The sequence below is a fragment of the Calonectris borealis genome, chromosome 22 (assembly GCF_964195595.1).
Source record: "Calonectris borealis chromosome 22, bCalBor7.hap1.2, whole genome shotgun sequence".
Classification (NCBI taxonomy): domain Eukaryota; kingdom Metazoa; phylum Chordata; class Aves; order Procellariiformes; family Procellariidae; genus Calonectris; species Calonectris borealis.
Genome location: NC_134333.1, coordinates 8828084 through 8848717, shown reverse-complemented (window position 1 = coordinate 8848717; position 20634 = coordinate 8828084). Strand labels below are relative to the sequence as shown.

General features: G+C 62.2%; 2 protein-coding genes across 2 annotated transcripts; one reads left to right on the top strand and one right to left on the bottom strand.

Moving 5' to 3' along the window:
* Positions 1-368: 368 nt before the first annotated feature.
* GPR179 (G protein-coupled receptor 179) lies at positions 369-12351 on the top strand. Its single transcript, XM_075171148.1, has 14 exons — positions 369-1201; positions 2041-2149; positions 3088-3199; positions 3356-3540; positions 3770-3838; positions 4249-4358; positions 4439-4677; positions 5140-5278; positions 5478-5583; positions 5676-5822; positions 6161-8321; positions 8376-10251; positions 10372-10968; positions 11008-12351. Exons 1-14 carry the CDS (start codon positions 369-371, stop codon positions 11270-11272), a joined length of 6948 nt encoding a protein of 2315 aa, XP_075027249.1. The 3' UTR covers positions 11273-12351.
* A 1747-nt stretch (positions 12352-14098) lies between these two features.
* MRPL45 (mitochondrial ribosomal protein L45) lies at positions 14099-18334 on the bottom strand. The gene is made up of 8 exons (XM_075171521.1): positions 18254-18334; positions 17756-17948; positions 17152-17269; positions 16643-16741; positions 15961-16009; positions 15586-15735; positions 15337-15510; positions 14099-14813 (listed from the first exon to the last, which is right to left on the bottom strand). Exons 1-8 carry the CDS (start codon positions 18308-18310, stop codon positions 14754-14756), a joined length of 900 nt encoding a protein of 299 aa, XP_075027622.1. The 5' UTR covers positions 18311-18334; the 3' UTR covers positions 14099-14753.
* Positions 18335-20634: the final 2300 nt, after the last annotated feature.

The following is a 20634-nucleotide window of genomic DNA, read 5'->3' as shown; positions in this document are numbered from 1 at the left end:
TCCCAGCCCCGTTGCCATGGCTTCCCATCAGGATGCGCTTGCATCATGGCCAGCCCGAGGGGGCCGGGGTGCGGGGGTCCCCACGGGGCTCAGGGCGGGGGGGCTCCCCGGCAGCGTGGCCTGCCCCAGCAGGAGCGCGGGGGCGGGCGGGGGGGCTCTGGGCAGGCAGCGCCAGCGGATCAACATGTTTTGGAGCCGGTGACGTCTGCTCCGGCATCGCCGAGGGAGGAAAACAGGCGGCAGAGCGCGAGTCCGGCCCCACGGAGCAGAGCAGGCTCCCGGCTGGCTCGGTCACCGTGCCCATCATGCTGGCCCCGGGCCGGCCAGTGGGGCCGCAGGGGGCCGGGGGGCTCCGCTGAGCCCCAGCCATGGGGCTGTGGCTGCTCTGGTGCTTGCATGCGGCACTGGTCCATGGCACCATCCTTGCGGGGGGCCAGCGCCTGCAGGAGAGACCCCCCCAGCCGACGGGATGGTCCCCGGTCCCGTCATCCTCCCGGGCGCCCACACTGGAGCCCAGAGCGTCGGGGGACCCCGAGGGCTCAGCGGTGGCGCTGGCATTCCTGCAGACAGGCGATGCGCAGCGGCTGGCCCGGGTCAACTGCAGCCGGGGTGTCACGGCGGGGGCACCCGGCCCCGGCCCCCCCCCGGCGCTGCGTGCCGCTCTGCGTGCCGCCCCCGAGGCGCTGGCCCACGCCGCCAACTTCCTCAACATGCTCTTCCAGACCAACGACATCCGCGAAGCCAGCGTGGCCGAGGACGTGGAGTGGTACCAGGCGCTGGTCCGCAGCCTGGCGGAGGGGCACCCATGGGTGCGCCGGGCGGTGCTCGCCCTCGACGCCCACCCACTGGCCGCCAAGCCCCGGCTGATGCTGCAGGCCACCAAGGGGGACGGCGAGATCCTGCTGCAGGACGTCTCCGCCGCCGCCCCCAGCCTCGGCAACCTCAGCTGGGACAACGAGTGGTTCAACGCCCTCAAGTCCCAGCGGACCCCCCTCCTCCGCAAGCGCGTGCTCAGCAATGACCTGCGCAGCATGGAGACCCCCAAGTGGCAGCGGGGCGACAGCTACGTGGGGGAGCCGGCCCACGTGCGGTGGTCCCCGCCGTTCCTCGAGTGCCGGGACGGCAGGTTCCTGCCCGCGTGGGCAGTCACGCTCTCCTCCGCCTTCTACGGGCTCAAGCCGGACCTCAGCCCTGAGTTCAAGTAAGTGGTACCTGGAGGGGCTGGGGGGGTGTAAGGGGGTTGGGGGGTGCCCCATGTGCATGCTGGAGGGGTGCAGCGGGAGGCATCACCCCCGGGTGCGGGCAGTGGGTTGCAAGGTGTGTGCCAGCCCCCCTGCAGCGTGCCAGCCCCCTGCCTGCGTCCCTCTGCCTGTGTGTGCACATGCATGCGCGTGTGCATGGGTATTTGCACATCCCCAGGCATGGAGCTGCCTCCCGTCCCCCCTCGGTCGTCCCCGTGCTGCCCACCTCAGGCTGCCACCCCCAGAGCCCCCTGCTCCGGCCGCACTGGGGGTGGGTGAGCTGGGCTGGGGCCCCTCCTGGGATCTGGGGGGCATCCCCGGGCTGGTGGGTCCCTGCTGCACCCCCAGAACCCCCCATGCAAGGAGCCACAATGGGAGGTGCTGGGGAGGGAAGGGCGCAGCCGGGCTTAGCCTCGGAGAGGAGACAGGGGGAAGCCCCGTCCCCCTCGGAGCACCCAGGGAAGAGGGTCGGTCCCGCAGGGTGAGGGGCGGCACGCAGGGGCCACCCCAGCCGCTCCTGTTTCCCGATCGGTTGCGTTAAAGCCCCTCTTGAGAGACAGAATCCACAGCCAGGAGCTGCTGCCCCTGCCCCAGCTCCAACCTCCCCCAGACGCGGCTCTGAGGGGGGACATCCCTGGCTGGGGGTCTGGGGACATTGCTGTCCCACCAGCCCATGCACCGGCACCAGCCACCCCTGTGGCTGCCTCCCCAGAGGCAGCGGTGGGGCACGGCCACGCTGGGTGGGGGCCACGAGGTGGGCACAGGGACCCCCTGGGGCCGACCCCGTCCCTCTGCGCAGGGGCGTCGTGCGGGTGGACATCGAGCTGCGGGACGTGGCCATCGACCAGTGCGCCAGCGGGCCGGGCTGGTTTGCGGATACGCACCGCTGCGACCTCAACAGCACCCAGGTATCGGCTGCCGGCACCCAGCACCTTGCACCCCATCCCCTCGCCTGGCAGGGCTGGGGGTCCCCCGCACCAAACCGTCCCCGTCCCCCCCGGCCGGGCTGTCCCTGCCGCGTGTCCCTCCCTCCAGGCTGAGCTTTATCCTCTCCCGGCCGATCCATCTGCTTCGTTCAGCTGCTCTCAGGGCCGGGTTTATTGTGCAAATCTTCCTTCCCCGCTGCCAGCAGCAGCGTGTGACCCGGCTGCTCCCTGCCCGGGGCCGCGGGGCCGGCCGGGCTCCGGGGGCTGGCGGCCGGCGGGTGAAGCACCCCGACCAGAGCCCTCTGGCGATGCCCACCCGGGCGAGACGGTGATGCCCGAGCGTGTTTCAGGGCTCGACACGACCGGCAGCATCCCCAACCGGGACAAACCCCGCAGCCCCCCAGCTCAGTGTGGATCGGGGTCCCACCCCGAAGGCAAAAAGCCGTTCCCAAGTGGGAAAGGCGTCACCAGCTTCTCCTTCCTGCCAGCGATGCCCTCCGGAGGGACGGGCTCTGCCGCCGGGCATCTCTCCAGAATACAACAATACCCAGAAAAACTGCCAGCCCGGCCCGTTCGGGGCAGGATCCGGCCGTGCCGCCCCGCAGGGGCCGGGGGGGATTAGGGCAGCGGTGCCCTGCCTGCCGCTGCCGTCACGGCCGGGCAGGATTAGTGCGCTCTGCTGCATTAGGTGTCCATTTAGGTTTTAGGGAGGGATTTGGGGGCCAAGCTTTGGCTTTTAATTCTTAAATGTTTAACCACTGATTCCTCCCAGGCGCGGGGGAGGACAGCGTGGGGGCGGGTACCTGCGAGCCGGGGGCTGCTGGAGCCCTTGGTGCAGGGGGGGATGCAGGGCCGGGGGGAGCATACGGGGTGCGGGATGAGCCCTCGCCCTTCCATGTGTCTCAGCCTGTCTCCCTCAGTGTGTCCCCCAGGAGAGCCGTGGCTTCGTCCTCGGGAGGTACCTGTGCCGGTGCAAGCCGGGCTTTTACGGGGCCGGCGGAGCGGCCAGCGGTGCCCGGGCAGGTGGGTGCCGTGCCTGGCCCTGGGGTTCCCCGTTTCACCCTGTGGCACATGGCTACAGCAGTGGGGCTGGGGGGGGGGCTTTGGGAAGCCCGAGCACGTGCCCCGGCAAGGAAAGCACCGCATCCACGATGCGGTGGCCTCACCTGGCCGTCGCTCTGTCCCCAGGCGCGGGGGGGTCCCGGCTGGCGTGCCGGCCCTGCCGCCCGGGCTGTGCCACCTGCGAGGACGACGCGCCCTGCCTGATCCAGGAGGACCGGGCGCTGCGGGCGGCCGTCCTCTCCTGCCAGGCCTGCTGCATGCTGGCCGTCTTCCTCAGCATGCCCGTCTCCTACCACTTCCGACGGAGCAAGGCAAGGTGTCCCCAGGTCCTCCCCCTCCGCCCGTCACCCCCACCCTGCTCCCCTCCCACCCCCAATGCCACGGCCTTGGGGGGCTCTCGGGGGGGATGTCACAACATCGGGAAGGATGTCACGGCCCCAAAACACCCCGGCACGCTTGGGGGGATCTCCCTGCCCTGGCTCCATCCCCTCCGGGCACTGGTGAGGCTCCCGACGCACCCTCATGCCTCTGTCCCTGCAGAGGATCCGGGCGTCGGGAGTCGTCCTCCTGGAGATGATCCTCTTCGGGTCCCTCCTCCTCTACTTCCCCGTGAGTATCCAGCCGGCCGCGGGGCTGGGAACCTCTGGGCTGGGCTTTAAGAGCGTTTGCAGCCTGGCCGGCTGCCCCCCGGGAGAGGGCGTCGAGCTGGCCCCGAGCAGGGCACGGGCACAGCTCTGCCTAATTGTTAATTTTGCTGGCGCAGCCCCAACGGCTGCGGTATAAACCCTCTCAGGAAACCAAATCCCTTTTCTCCCGCTGGCCACGGGTATTAATCCCTGCCCAAATCCCCTCTCCCTCCCGCAAGAGCTGCGGCGGATGCTGTAGAGCCGAGGGGGAAGGGAGGCGGCGGGGCTGGCCCGAAAGCGGGTGGTGTCCAAGTCTCCGGCATTGCCTGCCCCCCCCGGCAGACGGGATCCGGCCCCGCGCCGCCCGCCGACCCCCCTCTCCCACCGCCCCAGGTGTTCATCCTGTACTTCAAGCCGAGCACCTTCCGCTGCATCGTCCTGCGCTGGGTGCGCATGCTCGGCTTCGCCATCGTCTACGGCACCATCACCCTCAAGCTGTACAGGTAGCCGGGACGGGGGGGCTGGATGCTTGGGACCCCCGCAGCGGGGACCGGCTGGGGGCTCACCCCTCCGCGCCTCGCAGGGTGCTGAAGGTGTTCCTGTCCCGCACGGCCCAGCGGGTGCCCTACGTGTCGAGCGGGCGGGTGCTGAAGATGCTGGGGTTGATCCTGCTCCTGGTGCTGTGGTTCCTGGCGGCCTGGACCATCGGGATGCTGGAGAATGTCGACAAGAACATCCCGCTGGTGATCCGCACCCAGACCGCCCGCGGGCTCCACTTCTACATCTGCGGCCACGACCGCTGGGACTACATGATGGTCATCGGTGAGACCAGCCCCCACGGTGTCCTGGGGGGTCCCCACAGCCCCAGGACCCCATCCCGTAAATGCAGCACGTGGGGTTTTAATTTCCTTCTCCATTTAATCTGCCTGGAGCCTGCAAGCAGGGCTGGGGCACCCGAGCGGCCTCCCACCCTCTCCTCTGAGCATCCCCAGGACTCGCCCTGGCGCAGGGCAAATCACTTGGCGCAGGGGCGAGTCCCGGTGGCCTTCGGGCAGGCTGTGCCGGAGGATGCTCTGCACCGGACCTGGCTCCGGCCACGGCACGTGCCGACGGCAGCCACGGTGAACGTGCTGGGCTGGATGTGCCCCAGGGCAGGGAGATCCCAGCAGGCAGCAGCACCCACCCCGCAGCTCAGCACCCATCGGTGCCACCCAGGAAAACACGCCGACGGCAGCAGGGTGACGGGGCTGGATGCTCAGCATCGCTCCCCCCTCTCTCCCACAGCCGAAATGCTGTTCCTGCTGTGGGGCAGCTTCCTGTGCTACGCCACGCGCGCCGTGCCCTCCGCCTTCCACGAGCCCCGCTACATGGGCATCGCGCTCCACAACGAGCTCATGATCTCGGCCACCTTCCACGTGGTCAGGTAGGGCACGGGGCCGTGAGGGGGCTGGGAACCGGGATTCCCTTTCCACGGCGATGCGGAGAAACCGCGGCAAATCCCTGAAGCCAGCGGGTTCACTGCGTGGGTGCCCGGGCAGGCTGGAGGCTGCGGGGTCCAGAGGTGGGGAGGGGGCTGCGGGCGCCTCGGTGGGACCCGGCGCTGCCCTCCTCGCCCCTTCCAGGTTCGTCATGGTCCCCTCGCTGCACCCCGACTGGACCCTGCTGCTCTTCTTCGCTCACACCCACGGCACCATCACCATGACCCTGGCGCTGCTCTTCATCCCCAAGGTAACGCTCGGCCCAGGGACTCGGGGAGACGGGGCTGGGGTTCCCCGGCGTTTCAGGGACCCCTCGCTGAGCTCGCCCCTCGCCCCCCCCAGTTCCTGCACGCCGGCTCGCCGCTGCGGGAGGAGATCGCAGCCGAGGTCTACGAGGACGAGCTGGACATGCGGCGCTCAGGCTCCTGCCTGAACAGCAGCATCGCGTCCGCCTGGAGCGAGCACAGTCTCGACCCCGATGACATTCGGGTGGGTGGCACACTCAGGACCTTCTTTTGACGCTAGCTATGCAGCCCCGCGCAGAGTAAGAGGTGCCTTTTGCAATCTTTCTTCTGATGCAAAGCAGAGGGGGGGGAGAAGGGGGTGCAGGGTGAACCGCCACCGGCCACGGGTGGGGAATCCTGCTGTGTCCCCTGGGTTGGAGGGACGGGCAGCACGGGGGGCGTGGGGACGTGGGGACAGCCTGGCCCGGGGGGCCAAGCTGGGGCTTTGCGGGGTCGTCCCAGCCGCAGCCCCCATGCGGTCCCATTGTACGTGCCCTCCTCTCTCCCCTCTCTCTGCCGCGTCCCCCCGCCCGCGGCGCGCAGGAGGAGCTGAAGAAGCTTTACGCGCAGCTGGAGGTGCACAAGACGTGGAGGATGGCGTCCAACAACCCCCACCTCCCCAAGAAGCGCAGCTCCCGCCGCAGCCTGGGCCGCTCCATCGCACGCCGCGTCGCCGAGCTGCCCGAGGCCGTGGCACGCTGGAGCAGCGGGGGTGAGCGGGTGGGCACCCCGGCACGCCGCGGCTCCTCGGCCAAGCGGCTCCTTGACGCCGGCGGTGCCAGCCTGCGGATGCGGGGTGACGGCTCCCGGCGCCGCGCCGCAGCCCTGCGCAAGTCCCGCAGCACTGAGGGTCCCACGCGGGAGCACCGGGGAGGCTCGCCCACCCCCGGTCCCCCCGGGGAGCCTGCGCCGGGGAGGAAGACAATGGTGACGATGGCCTCGGAGCAATCCGACAGCGAGTCCCTCGACGCCGCCCCACTCGTGTGCAAGTCGGCCAGCGCCCACAACCTGGCGGGGCACGGGCAGCCCCCCCTGCCCCGCACAGCCCCCTTGCAGAGGTCGCTCAGCGTCGTCTCCGGTGCACGGGAAGAGGCCCTGCTCACCGCCAGCCGAGCTGCGCAGGAGGAGTGGCACCCGTCCGCCCCGTCCTCAGAGCACCCCACGGGCCAGGGACCCCCCAAGGAAGCCGGGAAGCCCCGAAGCCCCGGTGCAGCTGATGCCCTCCCGCCAGCCGGCTCCAGCCCCACCGAGGGGTGCTCCCAGGAGGACGCGTTCCCCCCGGGCGATGGCAAGGTGCAGAAACACGTCACCTACGCACCCATCAAGAGCATCAGCATCGACAGCTCCCACCTCCCGGGGCGGGTGCGGGTGGCGGTGAGGAAGACCCCGCCGCCGCCCCCCGTCCGCTACCAGAGCCTGGTGCAGCACGCCGCGCCGGCCGGGGACAGCCCAGAGCCAGCGCAGCCGCCCGCGGACCCCCCGGCACGGGCGGGAGAGCCAGAGAGGACACCGGAGGGGCCTGCGGAGGGAGAGCCGGGGCACGCGTCCCCCCCGGCGAGGAAGGGCAGGCTGCGGACCGCAGCCTCCATCCCTGCCCCTGTCTGCCCCTGGGAGCCGGTGCAGGAGGAGGTCCTGAGCCAGAAGCAAAAAGCCACCAAAGCAGCAGACTCGGGGACCCCTGGTGACGCAGCGGCCACCACCCCCAGCCTCAAGCCGCCCTCCCAGAAGATCTCCCTCCGGGGCCTGGGACTCGCCCTCAGAGCCTTCAACCGCTCCCGGGGGAAAAGCATCCTGAAGGGGAAGAGAGAGGGCGAGGGCAGCCTCAGGAAGAGGGGGCACGAGCGGGAGCGGGGCAGCAGGAGGGGGAGGCCCAGCCTGGCGGAGACGTCGGCCGTGTCCCTTGGGGGGATCGGCCGAGACCCCGCCGCCAAAAGCCCCGAGCGGAGCAGGCAGAGGCCCGGCAGCGAGCCCACCGCCCGCCGGTGGCGGGGGGAGACGGTCCCCTGCCAGCACAACAGCAATGCCGGCGCCGCCTGGGAAGCCGCAGGCTGGGGGTCCGGCAGGGAAGAGGCAGGAGGACAGCGGGACAGCCCAGCCCCGGGGACAGGCGACGGTGGGAAACTGGCAGAGGAACCCAGTGCTCCCCGGGGGGACGTGGATGCTGGCAGGGGCCCAGGGCCACCCTCGGGGGTGCACAAGATCCCACCCAGTGCTGGCCACCAAGAAGGAGCCGAACGTCCCCATGAAACCCCAGCGGTGGCCAGCAGCGGGAAAGCACAGATATGTCCCCGGCAAGGGGCCGAGGCCCCCGTGGTGGAGCCGGGGAAGGATGCTCCTGCAGCCATCGTGAGGCCGATCACACCGAAGGAAGGGGTGGCCGGGCTGGCCGAAGGGCTCGAGGGGGGCAGCAGGTCCATCCGACCCCAGGACCACGCGGAGGTGGAGCAGCCACGTGCAAAACCCGTCGCAGGCAGCCCCCACCCGCCCACCGCCGCAGTGTGGAGAGCAGCTGCTGAGAAACCGGGGGCTGAGGTTTGTCCCGGGGGAGCCCCGGGCATCCCAGCAGGAAAAGGAGCCTTGCTGCGCCAGGAGGCGATTGCTTCCCAGGAGGACAGCGGGGTCCCACCGGGCAGGGAGAGCCCGGCCAAGGCGCTGGAGAAGGTGGGCAGCCAGCCCGAGCCCCTCGGTCCTGGGGGGAGCCGGGGCACTGAGAGGGTCCCCGCAAAGAGCCGGAGCGTGGAGGTGACCCCGGCTGCAGCGGGGAAAGCCGGCAGCACGGCAGGCAGGCAGGCAGAGGTCTGTCCTGGGGAAACCCAGGCAGATTCCAGCACTAAAATAGAAATTCGCCCCTGGGAGGAGAGCGGGGGCGGGCGCTGGGGGCCAGGCAGAGCCCCGGGGAAGGGCGGCAGCGAGGGGGATCCCGGCCGCCCCGGGGAAGAGCCGGGCACGGAGAAACCACCAGCAAAAACCCCAGAGCTGCCCAAAGCGGCTTCGGAGACAGCGGGCAGCGCGGAGGGCAGGACGACTGAGGTTTGTCCGTGGGAGACTGGGGAAGGGGGAAGGACCGGCAGAGCAGAAATCTGCCCCTGGGACGTGGAGGGGGCTCAGCCGGAGCGAGGGAGGCAGGAAGGAGAGAGGAGGCGGCTGCCCGGGTGGGTCAAGAGCATCAGACCAAAATCCCTGGGTTTGCTGAGAGCGCAGCAGAGTGGGAGCAGCCTGCAAGCGCCCGGCCAGCCCTGGGGCAGCACCGACAGCGAGGGACCCCCACCGAAACCTGCTCCCAGAAGCTCTGAGCTGCCAGAAGCGACCTCGAGGAGCCCGGCGAGCGCACGGGCTTCGGTTTGTCCCTGGGAAGCGGCTGGAGCTGACAGTGATGCAGAAGTTTGCCCTTGGGAAAGGGGAACAGCCTTATCCAATGCAGGAAAATTAGATGACAGTGAAATTTCCCAAGTGAAAAATGGGATTTCCCCGCAGAGAGCAGCCCCGAGGGGCACGGGAGAGATGGCTCCGGCTGCAGACAAGGGGAGCAGCCAGCGAGGATCCCCCAGCCCCAGGGAAGGTGCGGAGCAGCCCAGCACAGGGCTCGTGGGAAAACACCCAGCTCTGCCCAAAACGTCATCTAAGCAAGCAGAAACCATCGATAGCAAAAAGGCCGACGTTTGCCCATGGGAAGCGGAGGATGAGCCGCTTCCTAAAACTGAAATCTGCCCTTGGGAAGAGCCTGCGGCTCCATCAGGGAAGGAAAGACCAAGTCAGGACACACATGGGACTTCCAAGGGGGAAAACAAATCCAGAGGACTTGAAGATATCAAAGCAAAGCTGTCAGAGCTGGGTGGCCGTCAGCCAGAGCGCAGGGACACCGGGATCTTTGCAAAGCTCGTTGGGAAAAGCCTGGAGTGCTCAAAAGCGGAGTCGAAGAAATGGGAGAGAGTGGAGAGCACAAAGGAGGAGGTTTGTCCCTGGGAGAGCCCGGGCTCGGAGCAGCCCCCAGAACAACCTCGTGCCAGGAGCCCAGCGCTGCCCAAATCGCCTTCGAGGAAATCCCAGAGCGCGGAGGCCCTGAAGGCGGAGGTCTGTCCTTGGGAGGCTCCGGAGGTCGAAGCCACTGATAAAGCAGAAATCTGCCCCTGGGAGGCGGCTGCACCTCCCCCTGATCAACCAAAGGCGAAGCAGGGTCCTGGGGGGGCTTCAAAGGGGGACAAGCGCATCACGCGCCAGGCAGCGCTGGCCAGCCCGGTGAGATCCCTGGAGCAGGGCAGCAGCGAGCGAGAGGCCGTCTGTCCCTGGGAGAGCCTGGGCATGGAGCAGCCCCCAGCAAAACCCCGCGCCGGGAGCCCAGCGCTGCCCAAATCGCCTTCGAGGAAATCCCAGAGCGCGGAGGGCCTGAAGGCGGAGGTCTGTCCTTGGGAGGCTCCGGAGGTCGAAGCCACTGATAAAGCAGAAATCTGCCCCTGGGAGGCGGCTGCTCCACCATCAAATAAAGAGAAATCAAGACAGGACAAAGATGCTCCGTCCCTAGTGAGCAAAAGCCCTTCTACAGGTCAAGGTCTCCGCAAAGAGACTGGAGATAGCACATCTGGAAAGGAGAAAGCAAGCAGAGACCGTGAGTCCATCTGCCCCTGGGAGAGCACGGACACAGAGGGTCCCTCCACGGGGCATGGCACAAGGAGCGCAGAGCTGCTGGAAGCCACCACCAAGAAATGGGAGAGCACGGGGAGCGTGAAGGCTGAGGTCTGTCCCTGGGAGAGCCTGGGCTCGGAGCAGCCCCCAGCAAAACCCCGTGCCGGGAGCCCAGCGCTGCCCAAATCGCCTTCAAAGAAATCCCAGAGCGCGGAGGGCCTGAAGGCGGAGGTCTGTCCTTGGGAGCTCGAAGCCACTGATAAAGCAGAAATCTGCCCCTGGGAGGTGGCTGCACCTCTGCCGGAGAAAGGAGCACCCCCGGGCAAGGCGAGCCTCCCACCAGGAAAAGCGGGAGCCTCCGAAGCACTGGAGAAGAGGAATAGCGAGCGCGAGGCCATCTGCCCCTGGGAGAGCCTGGGCACGGAGGAGCCCTCCCTGAAAACTACAATGGGAAAAGAGCCGTCCAAGTCTGACAGCACGGAGAGCAGGAAACCTGATATTTGCCCCTGGGAAGCAGCAGAGCCCACCGGCTTGGAGAAGGAAAGCTTTAAATCAGGCGTGCACCGACAGGGAGATGACAGAGCATCCCCCACGGGGACGGGAAAGTCAAAGCCGGTGGCAGGCGCCGGTGCCGTGCCTCCAACAGCCCTGCTGAAAAAATCCAAGGGCAGATCTGACGGGGGGGCTGAGCACAAGCCCCTGTGCCGCATCCTGCCGGGCATCCAGCCCCCGCGGGGCCCCAGGGCAGAGCCACTGCCTCGGGGAGCGAGCACGGCTCCCGCGGCAGGCAGCAGCCCCAGCCCAGGCACCAGCATAGCCGAGGTTTGTCCCTGGGAAGCAGAAAAGGCTCCGCCAGCATCTGACAAGACCAACACAGACACGAGGAAAACCTCCGAAGCGTGTCCGTGGGAGGTGGAGAGCGTGGATCCCACCCCGACCCTCCGCAGGCAGGACAGAGCCGGGGCGAGCCCCCAGGACAGAGCCAGGGGTGCGACTGAAACCAAACCCCACGTCTGCCCGTGGGACCACGAGTAGCTCCCTCCTCTGTCTGGGTGCAGACACGGCTTTCGTGATCAGGAAGGCTGCTGCCCACCTGCACAGCCCCCACGGGGACAGAAGCGTCCACCAAGTGGCACGGCCGCACTCCCAGGTGGTGGCCATCCACCAGCCAGGCTTGGGGACTAACGCAGCAAGGGGACATCTCCTGCCTTCATCGAAGCACCCGAGCCAGGCAGTAGCCTGCAAACGCCCCCCATCATTTACCCACAGGTACCCGGCCTGGCGCAGGGCCCCCTTGCTCCAAGCAGGGCACCTGAGTACATTAAAACACCCGTGGTGCCAGCCTCGCTCGCCCCCACCAACACAGCAGACACCAAGCTGCGGCTTGCTGGCTAGGGAGGCTCAACCGCAAGCTCTCCAGCGGTTGAATGTTCTCCTACCAGATGGGGAGGTTTGTGCCTCCGGCACAGCAAGGAACGGCTTCCCTGGCACCCCGAAATAGGCAGTCCCGCAGCCTCAGCAAGCTGGACACTCGGAGGACCAGGCGGCAAGCTCTCCATCCTAAGCCAAGTCAAACCAGGGGCAGCTAAATGATGTAACTGGGGAGGAAAGCAGCTTTCCAGGGTTTTTCCACTGCTGTCACCTCCATTTTAAGCCACCGCTAGGACCGGGCAGGTTCTGAAGCCTGGGATAAAGAGCCGTTGTTCCCAGCCAGCCCCACACAGCTTCCCTGACACAAAGTCATTTATTTTTAAACATCCTCTGAAGTCACCGAGCCAGCCACAGGGCTTCCACACACACCAAGCAAAACTTTCTGCTCCGTTTTGGTCCAGCGACGCCGGCCCGGTGCTTGAACGCTGCACTTTGGCAATGCCCACCACCACCTCTCTTCCCAGATGCCTTTGCCTATCGCTCGACCTGGGTGGGATAAAACCAGCCTTCAGGCCACCCCCCTGCTCTGCTTTTAGAAACCTCCGCATCCACGAAAGCCGGGATGGGTGTTCCCGCTATTAACCTCCGCTCTGATGTAACTTTACGGCACTGCTACACTTCTAATTCTTGCAGCAACTCGGCTGTAAAGGTGTTTGTCTTAACTAACAATGCCACCAACTTTTCAAAGTACTTTGTTGTTACTGGTTTCTTCTTCACTTGCACCGTGCGTGCAAACACGTCCAGCGCTCCCCTTCCCACCACAGGAGAGTTTTTTCCATCAGCATTTCCACTGTCCCTAGCAAGCCTTCACTTTTACAGCCCACCTGTAGACGCCCTGGATGCCTTTAACATCCCACATTTCAACTTCTCCCTGTATTTGCAAGACCCATTCCTTTGGGCAGAGATGCAAATAGACCCTGTCTGACAGAGAAGATGCTGAGACCACGGAGGCACCACGATCTCCAGAGCACCAGACAGGGCTCCCGGCTTTGCCATTACGCCAGCCCACCCGCTCGCAAATGCACAAGGGAAGGGACGCGGCCACACGCATGGGGAGAAGCCTCAGGGTCAGGAAGGCAGCAGCTGGGAAACAACACAGCCTCCAGTCTCCTCGGGTTTGTCCCTCTGCTCCACTTAGGTGGAACCAAATAAAAACAGAGACAGCAGAAGCGAAGGTTTCGGTTCTCCCTCTGATCCCCGCGAGGGCTGGGGCTCGTGGCTCGTCCTGCCTTTCCTTTGTCATTTACTTCCACTCTCCTTAGAAAGTGGCGTTGCTGTAGCGTGCTCTCTGTGGTCTTCAGCGCTGAACGTCAAACGATCATCCAATTGTGTAAGTAAGTGTACAGACAGAGAATAAAAAGTATTAACTACAGTGCACACTTAGTAGCTGATTTATGGGGTGTGGGCAAGATACTAAATATGCTCAAGGAAGAGATACCTCAGAAAGCAGCAAGGCTGTGAAGGAAACCCGGGAACAGAAGTGGTTTAGTTGCAGAGGTTTGAGTATTGGCAAAGGAGAAGGGGAGCCACACGCTGCTACACTGGAAGGAAAGGCCATTCTCCCAGAAAAACCAGCCACTCCACTGGAAAACACGCTTTTCATTCCGAGCCAAAGCTGAAGAACCTTGTCTGTTGGTCTTGGTTGAGGAGTCACGTCCATACCTGCTTGTAAGCTGCCTGAGTCACACCAGACACAAACCAGGCAGCTGACACTAATTTATTGTAGCTCCCAGCCCAGCTCGCGTATGCTGGAGCACTTCAGCTCATGAATGAAGCGTAGGCAGAAGGCTCAATATAGTAGGTTCTTTCAGGAAAGGCAGACAGATTGTGACACCCCTCTGATTTCCAAAAAGATGAAAGGGATTCCATCGCTGGCTCCTCTCCCAACAGAGCATAAAGATGATATTCTGCCCTTTCAAAGGAACATCATTCACAAGAAACACTGAACGACTCTGCAAGCATAAGGAGCCATAACTCTTTCACTGCATTCTCTGTAAAATCTCTTTCAAGGAAGAAGAAAAAATGCACTTAACTCTCACAAGCTCTGGAAAATGGCCAAGTTAAAAAGCAAGACAAGGTTGAAAAAGAAAATGTTCTGTTGTTTGATGACTACTGAATGTTTTGCTCTGTGACTAGGAGTAAATGGAACTTACCTGAGCAAAACAGAGCAAGAACAGATTAGCAGAGTGCAATGGTTTACTCCCAGTCACGGAAAAAGCTAACCTCTGGGTACGTGTTTTCCTGACCCACAGAGCCTGCAACACCAGGGGACCTGATGCGAATGTCATCATGTCCACAGGATGGTGCCAGCCACTCACTAACAACATCCCGTTGCCGAATTCATGAATGTCTGTAACAAACGCACCAAAACTCATCAGCTATGAGAAATGCTGCCTTTCAAGAAGGCAGTGGTTAACACAAACGCTGACCTTAGGAGTCAAAACATTTTATTAAATCATCAGCGCTGGGCTGCAGCCCCTTTGGGAAGCTTGGCCATCAACAAGCACCCGTCCAGCAGGAGTCCAATTGCAGTACCCTCTTAGGAGAATTTGATTTAAAGTGTGCTTGCTGCTCTTCCCCGTTTTCTGTTAAAAAAAGAAGCCGGGGAATCAGTACAGAGAGGGAAAGAGGACGGGAAAAGAAAGTGCCAACACCTACGGCTGCAAGTTTTAATGAAAGCCCACCAGGTCTATGACACTTCCCATGGAAGTGCCGAACATCCCATGTCTGGACAGCCTTCTGCTGCCAAGGGCTCTCACGATGCACGTTCAGGACAGAGGGAGCAGACCCGAAGAGAACTTCTCGTCTTCACAGAAACACAGAGAGGGTTAGGCTGCAGCACACTAAATCTACTTGGACAGAGTAAAGCTCTTCTCAGAGCTCGTCCGAATCCCTCTCCCGAGCCCCTCTCACTCCTTTAAAGGCAAATTCTTAGTGACTGGAGTCCATTTCTGAAGCCGCTTTGTTTGTTGACTGCTCACTGGAAAGGCCCAGGCATATCCAACCCCCTAGCTCCACAGACATTCTCCACTTCTCCCCTCCAGAGCGGTTTGCACTGCTGTCTCTGTACAGGCTCTGGAACTTCCTACTTCATTTCTTCAAACTCTTTTGAGGGATCCAAGGTTGGGCCAGGAATCATCACAGTCTGAAAAAGGAAGGAACAAAATCAGCACGACACAGAGCAGCTCTGAACTGCTGTAACAGGAATTTTTCATGTTACAGAGCATGAGAAAAGGTGAGCAGGGGGTTCTGGCAAAGCAAAGGCCTTGCAGAGGAAGATGACCAGATGGCAGCAGCCACGTGGGGCAGGACACAGAGGGGGAATGGGATGACATGCCTTGTACTACGCTATAGTTCTCACCTCCTTCCTCTCTAGGACCTGTTTTTAGTAACACAGGAAGACAGAGCACCTGCATCACTTTGCCAGGCTATGTTCAGGGAGCGGTAACCCTCTAAATTACCACATACGTGTCAAATACCATCAGCCTCCTATTACAGCTTCCAGGTGCTAGAGGCTGATAATCCCACATGAATAAATAGGTCTGCTTGCAGACTAATACACCACCTTCCCGCTACAGGAAGCTCAGCTTTGGTTTTGTCCAGGATTAACTAGGGACCTATGTTTCACAGACACAGGCCACGCTGGTGCCTTCTCCTTGTGGCATTACCTTAACAATGGGCTCCTTCGGTGGTGCCCACTCTGGAACGATCTTGCCGTGCATCCTCCATGTGCCGTATGGGTTGACCAAGTACCTCTCAAACACGACATACTCCAAAACATCCTTGGGCACCTGCTCCCCGCCATACATCAGGCGCCCAAAGCGATCATAGATTGCCAGAATCTGTAAACAGAGCCAAGAAACTTATGTCGGGCTGGCAGCTGGTTGGAGTCAGCTGGGAAACGCAAGGGGATGTACCTGCCGCGTGTGCATCCGCACCGTCACCTGGCCGTACAGGTTGCCTCGATTCACAATGCTGTCGCATCGAACGTGAACCACTCTTGGAGGCTCCAGCGACTCCACAAAACTCCACCGGATGGTCTTGTACCTGTTCCCACGGACCATTTCCTATAAGGAAAAATAAGCACCCACTTAATTAGGATGTGAATTGAATGACAAGCAAACTACTATATATAATGAAGCATTTAATCATTAGCTATTACTTAGACTTGTGCTTCTCCTCCCAGCTCTCTTTACCGTATCCAGAAAAAATGAGACAGAGGATCAGGTTTAGAGAGCCTTAAGAGACCACGGAAGGCATCAAGGACACGCTACATCCAGATAAACACTTACCGGGTAGCAGCGCTCTGTCACCAGGGAGTGAAGTTTCTGCTTGTTAAAACTGCAAGTGACACACAACCAGTTACTTGAATACACGTTGTAAAGAGACTTACTCACAATTCCTGCTTCCCCAGAAGACACACAATCTACTGGCAAAACAGAAAAAACTAAATTCTCAGCTGTGATCTCAGCACGAAATCAGAACATGAACGTGAGCTGGTTGACAAGACTTCAGGGAAAGACACAACATCCTTTGGAAGCCAGTTATGACCTAAATGTTTTATTGATGTTTGGAATTGTAACCAAGAATGATGCAGTTTTGAAATCCGTTCTATTCCTGGAAAGTGGAGCAAGCCAGTGGAGTATCATTTCGTATCCAAACAATTCCCTGCAGCGTGATCCTGAACAGCACCAACCACCCACTCATCTGCTGATAACACTAGTGGTGCAACAGCTCATCTCCTTTGCAGGTCAGGTCGAGATGAATTTTCTGCAACCTGCTTTTCATTATCAAAAGCAAGAGGACACTGACCGAATCTGCAACACTCTGCTCTTCACAGAGGTGGGGGCAGGAAAAGATAACGTACTCGTTGCAGAGGAGGTACAAGGATTAGAAGGACAAGGAAGAACCAGAGCAGATAAGCAAAGAGAAGCAGGTCCTACAGAACGGCATCAGTCAGAGAAGGGGTCTTACTTTGCCAGGTAATTGTTAGCTTCGATAAATATCTCCTGCGCCTTCTCCGGGAAGGTTTTAATGCTGAAATCCGGATCATGATCTTTTATCTTCCGCAGACTGAAAAGACAAGAAAAGCTCTACTGTGAGTAAAGAACAACTCAGAACCGTCTTGCACGTTTCAGATGATGACAGCGATCTTATCCGGTCCCAGCCCAGCTTTTACCAGGGAGCAACTGAGAACTGGAGACTCCCCACTAAGACATAACCTCTAGGTGCTCGTAAAACAAACACAGTGCTGCAAACCCAAAGAATCCTCAAGAAAATGAGTGCACACTGTATCCATTCACGCCAGGAGAGGTGCCTTGCGTTCGTTCTCATACCAGGGACTCCTGGTTAAGTGGTACAACAGCAACAATGGAAGCAGCGAGTAGAAAACAAAACACACCATCTCACCACTGCAAGACAGAACCGAGCAAAACTTCTGCTAATTAATTAGTCCACAGACTAATTAAAAAGGAGGTACGTACGCTAGCTGAGAGGCAGCAGTCTGCTTCAGCTTCTCCATCTTTTGCTTCAGCCCATCTTTGGATAGGGAAGTCAAGCGGGCATCGCCCTCAGGAGGGACGTAAGGGTCTATAATATCAGCTGCAGGAGAGAGAAGAAAGGTCAGGAGGAGGCTCAAAAACAGCAAAATGAAAGAAAAAGAGGCAGCACCCTGGCTGCCGGGGGCTGGAGTAGCAGGATTCCTCCCTGAAAACGTTTGTAAGACAAAATATGAGTAGGCAAACAATTGCTATTCTAACACAGCTTGTCAGCAGTGACGGGTGCCTGCTCTCTGCTCTCCTTTTCCATACAGCCCAGGATAGGAGGAGAAGACACATTCAGCAGCAGGGAACATGACCTCCCTTGCTATTCCTTGTTCCTAGGTACGAAGGGGCCAACAGTTTGACACGCTTCGGAGGTAAAGCAAGACAGCTCCTACCCCTCACCAGGAGGCAGAGTGTGTAATTCAGTCTGTTGCAGACAGACGCTCTCTGTCAGCATGGTCATACCGCTTAGGCTAATTGCTCCATGCTGCTACTTTGCATTAGTTTTGCCCTTGAGAAGAGACCAAAGCAAGCTTTCCACCACCTGTGCAGGCCAAGTAGAAAGTCCGTTCTATATGTTCCTCAGGAAATACTGTCCCCGAAGACTTGAGTCTCTTCTCCTTCTCTTCAGGAGACAGTTCTCTGGCCCATTCGGGGACAGAAAACCTCTTCTTTGTTCTCACTGGGACAAGACAGGCTGGAGCCGCTCCAGCAGGACGGAGCACAGACTCTGCAGTCTAAGGAAGAGAAATAACAAGGCAGTGGAGCCCAATGGCCAAGAAACAACACCAACATCTTGATTTATTTCCCTTCACGTCTCCCAAACACAGAGCAGCTGTAAATACACCTCACGCCACTCCTTGTAGCCCTCCTTGTCCCATGGCCCTCCCCATCTTCCCTCGTCCCTGACTCCCCCCATCCCTTATCCCGTGGCTCCTCAGCACCTCCCCACAACCCATAGCTCCTCAGCCCCTCACAGCCCCTCAGCCCGTGTCCCTCTGTCCCTCCTGCCGGCCCCCCCAGCCCCGCTCCCGGGCCCCACCTGCCAGCACACCCGCAGGCCCAGCCGGCCCAGGCCCGCCTTCATGGCGGCCGCCATCTTCCCGCCGCACAGCCCGCCGGGACGTGGGCGGAGCCGAAGCGGAGAGGGGTGGGGCCGAGGGGGCGCGCGCGGAGGGGGCGGGGCCGGCGGGAGCCCGCGCCGCGGCGGCGAGTGGAAAATTCCATCGGCTGCGGGGGCGGGCGGGGGCCGGGGGAGGCTCCGCCCCGAGCGCGCGACGGGGGGGACCCCGGTGCGGGGTGCGGCGCGGGGGGGGGGGTCCTGCAGCGTGCGGCAGCGCCCCGGTGCACCGAGAAAGGGGGTGCGGGGGTCCCACCCCGCCACGCGCAACAGGCGAGGGACCCCCCCGCACCGCCCCATGGCCCCCCGGACCTGCAGAGCCCCCCCCCAGCCGCCCCGGGGGCCTGTGCGGCGCCCCCCCCCCCACCCGCAGCTCAGCTCGGCTCCGGGCGCAGCAGCAGTCGGTGCCTGATGCTCTTGGCATTTCAAATCGCAGCAACACTCGGGGCTGCCGGCGGAGGGGGGGCTCGGGGGCAAGGGTCCCGCCCGAATGTCCCACGGGGCAGCCTGGCACGCCGGGATGCAGCAACCCCGATGCCCTAAAGCAAACCACGCTTCTCCCAAAACCCTTTCCCTTGAAATTCCAGCTCCAGGGAGCCCCAGGGACACCCTGGGGATGCTCAGCACCCGCCCACAGCTGCAGGGTGAGGCCTTGGTCCATTTTGCGGACCCAAAAGCAAACACAACATGGGGGTGCGAACCCCGGGGCGGCCCCGCGGGAGCGGGGGGCTCGTCGGGAGGCTCCGGGGTGTGCTCGCTCCGCCTGGCCGTGCTCCCAGTTTGCTTTGGGGACTGTTGATCTTGGCTACGAGGAAGCGTTGCTCCATCGGACAGCTGGTTAATGTGTAGTGACGGCTCCGCTGTGCTGGAGACCGTTGATCCCAGCCCACGCTGTTATCTGTGCTGGCGCGAGTGGGGCGAGCCGGGAACGGCCTGCGGGGCTGTGCCGGGGGGCACGGGGGGAACCAGACACCCGTGGGTGGGGGGATTGCATCTGCATCCCAGCAGCGGCTCTGAAAGACTGGCATGATGCTCATGGGGGCTCAAAAATAGGAGAGGGGGGATCCTCCCCGCTGCAATCCTGATGGGAAAACTGCAGCCGGTTTCCCCTCTGGAAAACAGGGCTGAAGCCCCGGGGCCACGGAGCCGGTCCTGGAGCAACAAGGGCTGAGTCACCGGCCCCAGCGCCCCATGGCCCCGGCACTTTCCCACAGCTCAGGACTCGTGGGGCTGGATTTTCCCAGCCTGTCTGGCTTTCCTGGCTGCAGAGCTGCCCTGTGATGCCATCTCAGCCGGTTTTACCACCGTGGGCAACCGTTTCAGGGCTCTGGCACCCCCCTGGGGCCACATCCTCGCCATGGGGGGCTGCTGGGGAGCACGGCCCTGGAGCAGCCCTGCCTGCTGCGGTGCGGGCCGGGGCTCGCCCCAGCAGCGGTGGCCTCTGGGGACGCCGCTTGACGGTGCCCCCAGCCCACACGTCACCTTTCCCTGTGGAAAACTACCACGCTGGGATTTGCCCCATCAGAGAGCGGGATCAGGGCTGGGATTTGGAAGGACCTGAGCATCAACACAAGTGGGACGTGCTCAGCACCCGCCCAAAGCTGAGCTGTCCCCAGCAGCTCCAGGCAGGGGCTCGGCCACATTTGCCTCCGTCCTTGTGCAACTTGCCCCAGGTACACGGTGAGGCAGGAGGGCGACGGGCAGATCCGCACGCATGCATCGCCACGCAGCGAGAAAGGGAAGCGATGCAAAACGCCTCCCAGCCCCCCAGGAACAGCCTGCGGAGCAAGAGGCCCCGGGAGCCACTTTGCAGCTTTGAGCACGCCGTTGTCCCCCTGCTCCCGAATACCAGAGATTCCTGCCCTAAGCCGCCAGCCCAGACCTGCGAGGCAGGATTAGCCGGTGCCCTCCGGCTGCTCCCGCTCTCGGCAGGAACAGCAAAAACTCCAGCAAAAGAGAGAAGGAAAGAAAAGCCTCTCTTGGGATCTTTCTTTTTCTTTTCTTTCCCTTGTTTTCTTAATTAAAATGGTGCAGCACTGACAGCGGTTGGTGGCTGCAGAGACTCTGGGCTAATTAGAGCTCCTGGCTGCCACCCCGTCCGTTTGTCCCCGGACCCTCCCCAGTCTGGCACTGCAGGAGAACCCGGTTTGGTCAGGACATGGCAGAGGAGGCGGCTTCCCCCCGGCTTTCTCGGCGGAGGCTCTTTCTTTCTTCCTTTCTTTCTTTCTGGATTCTTGCTGACAGCAGCATCTGTCATCTAACAATATCTCCCGTGCGGCCCAGCAGCCGCAGAAGGCACCCGG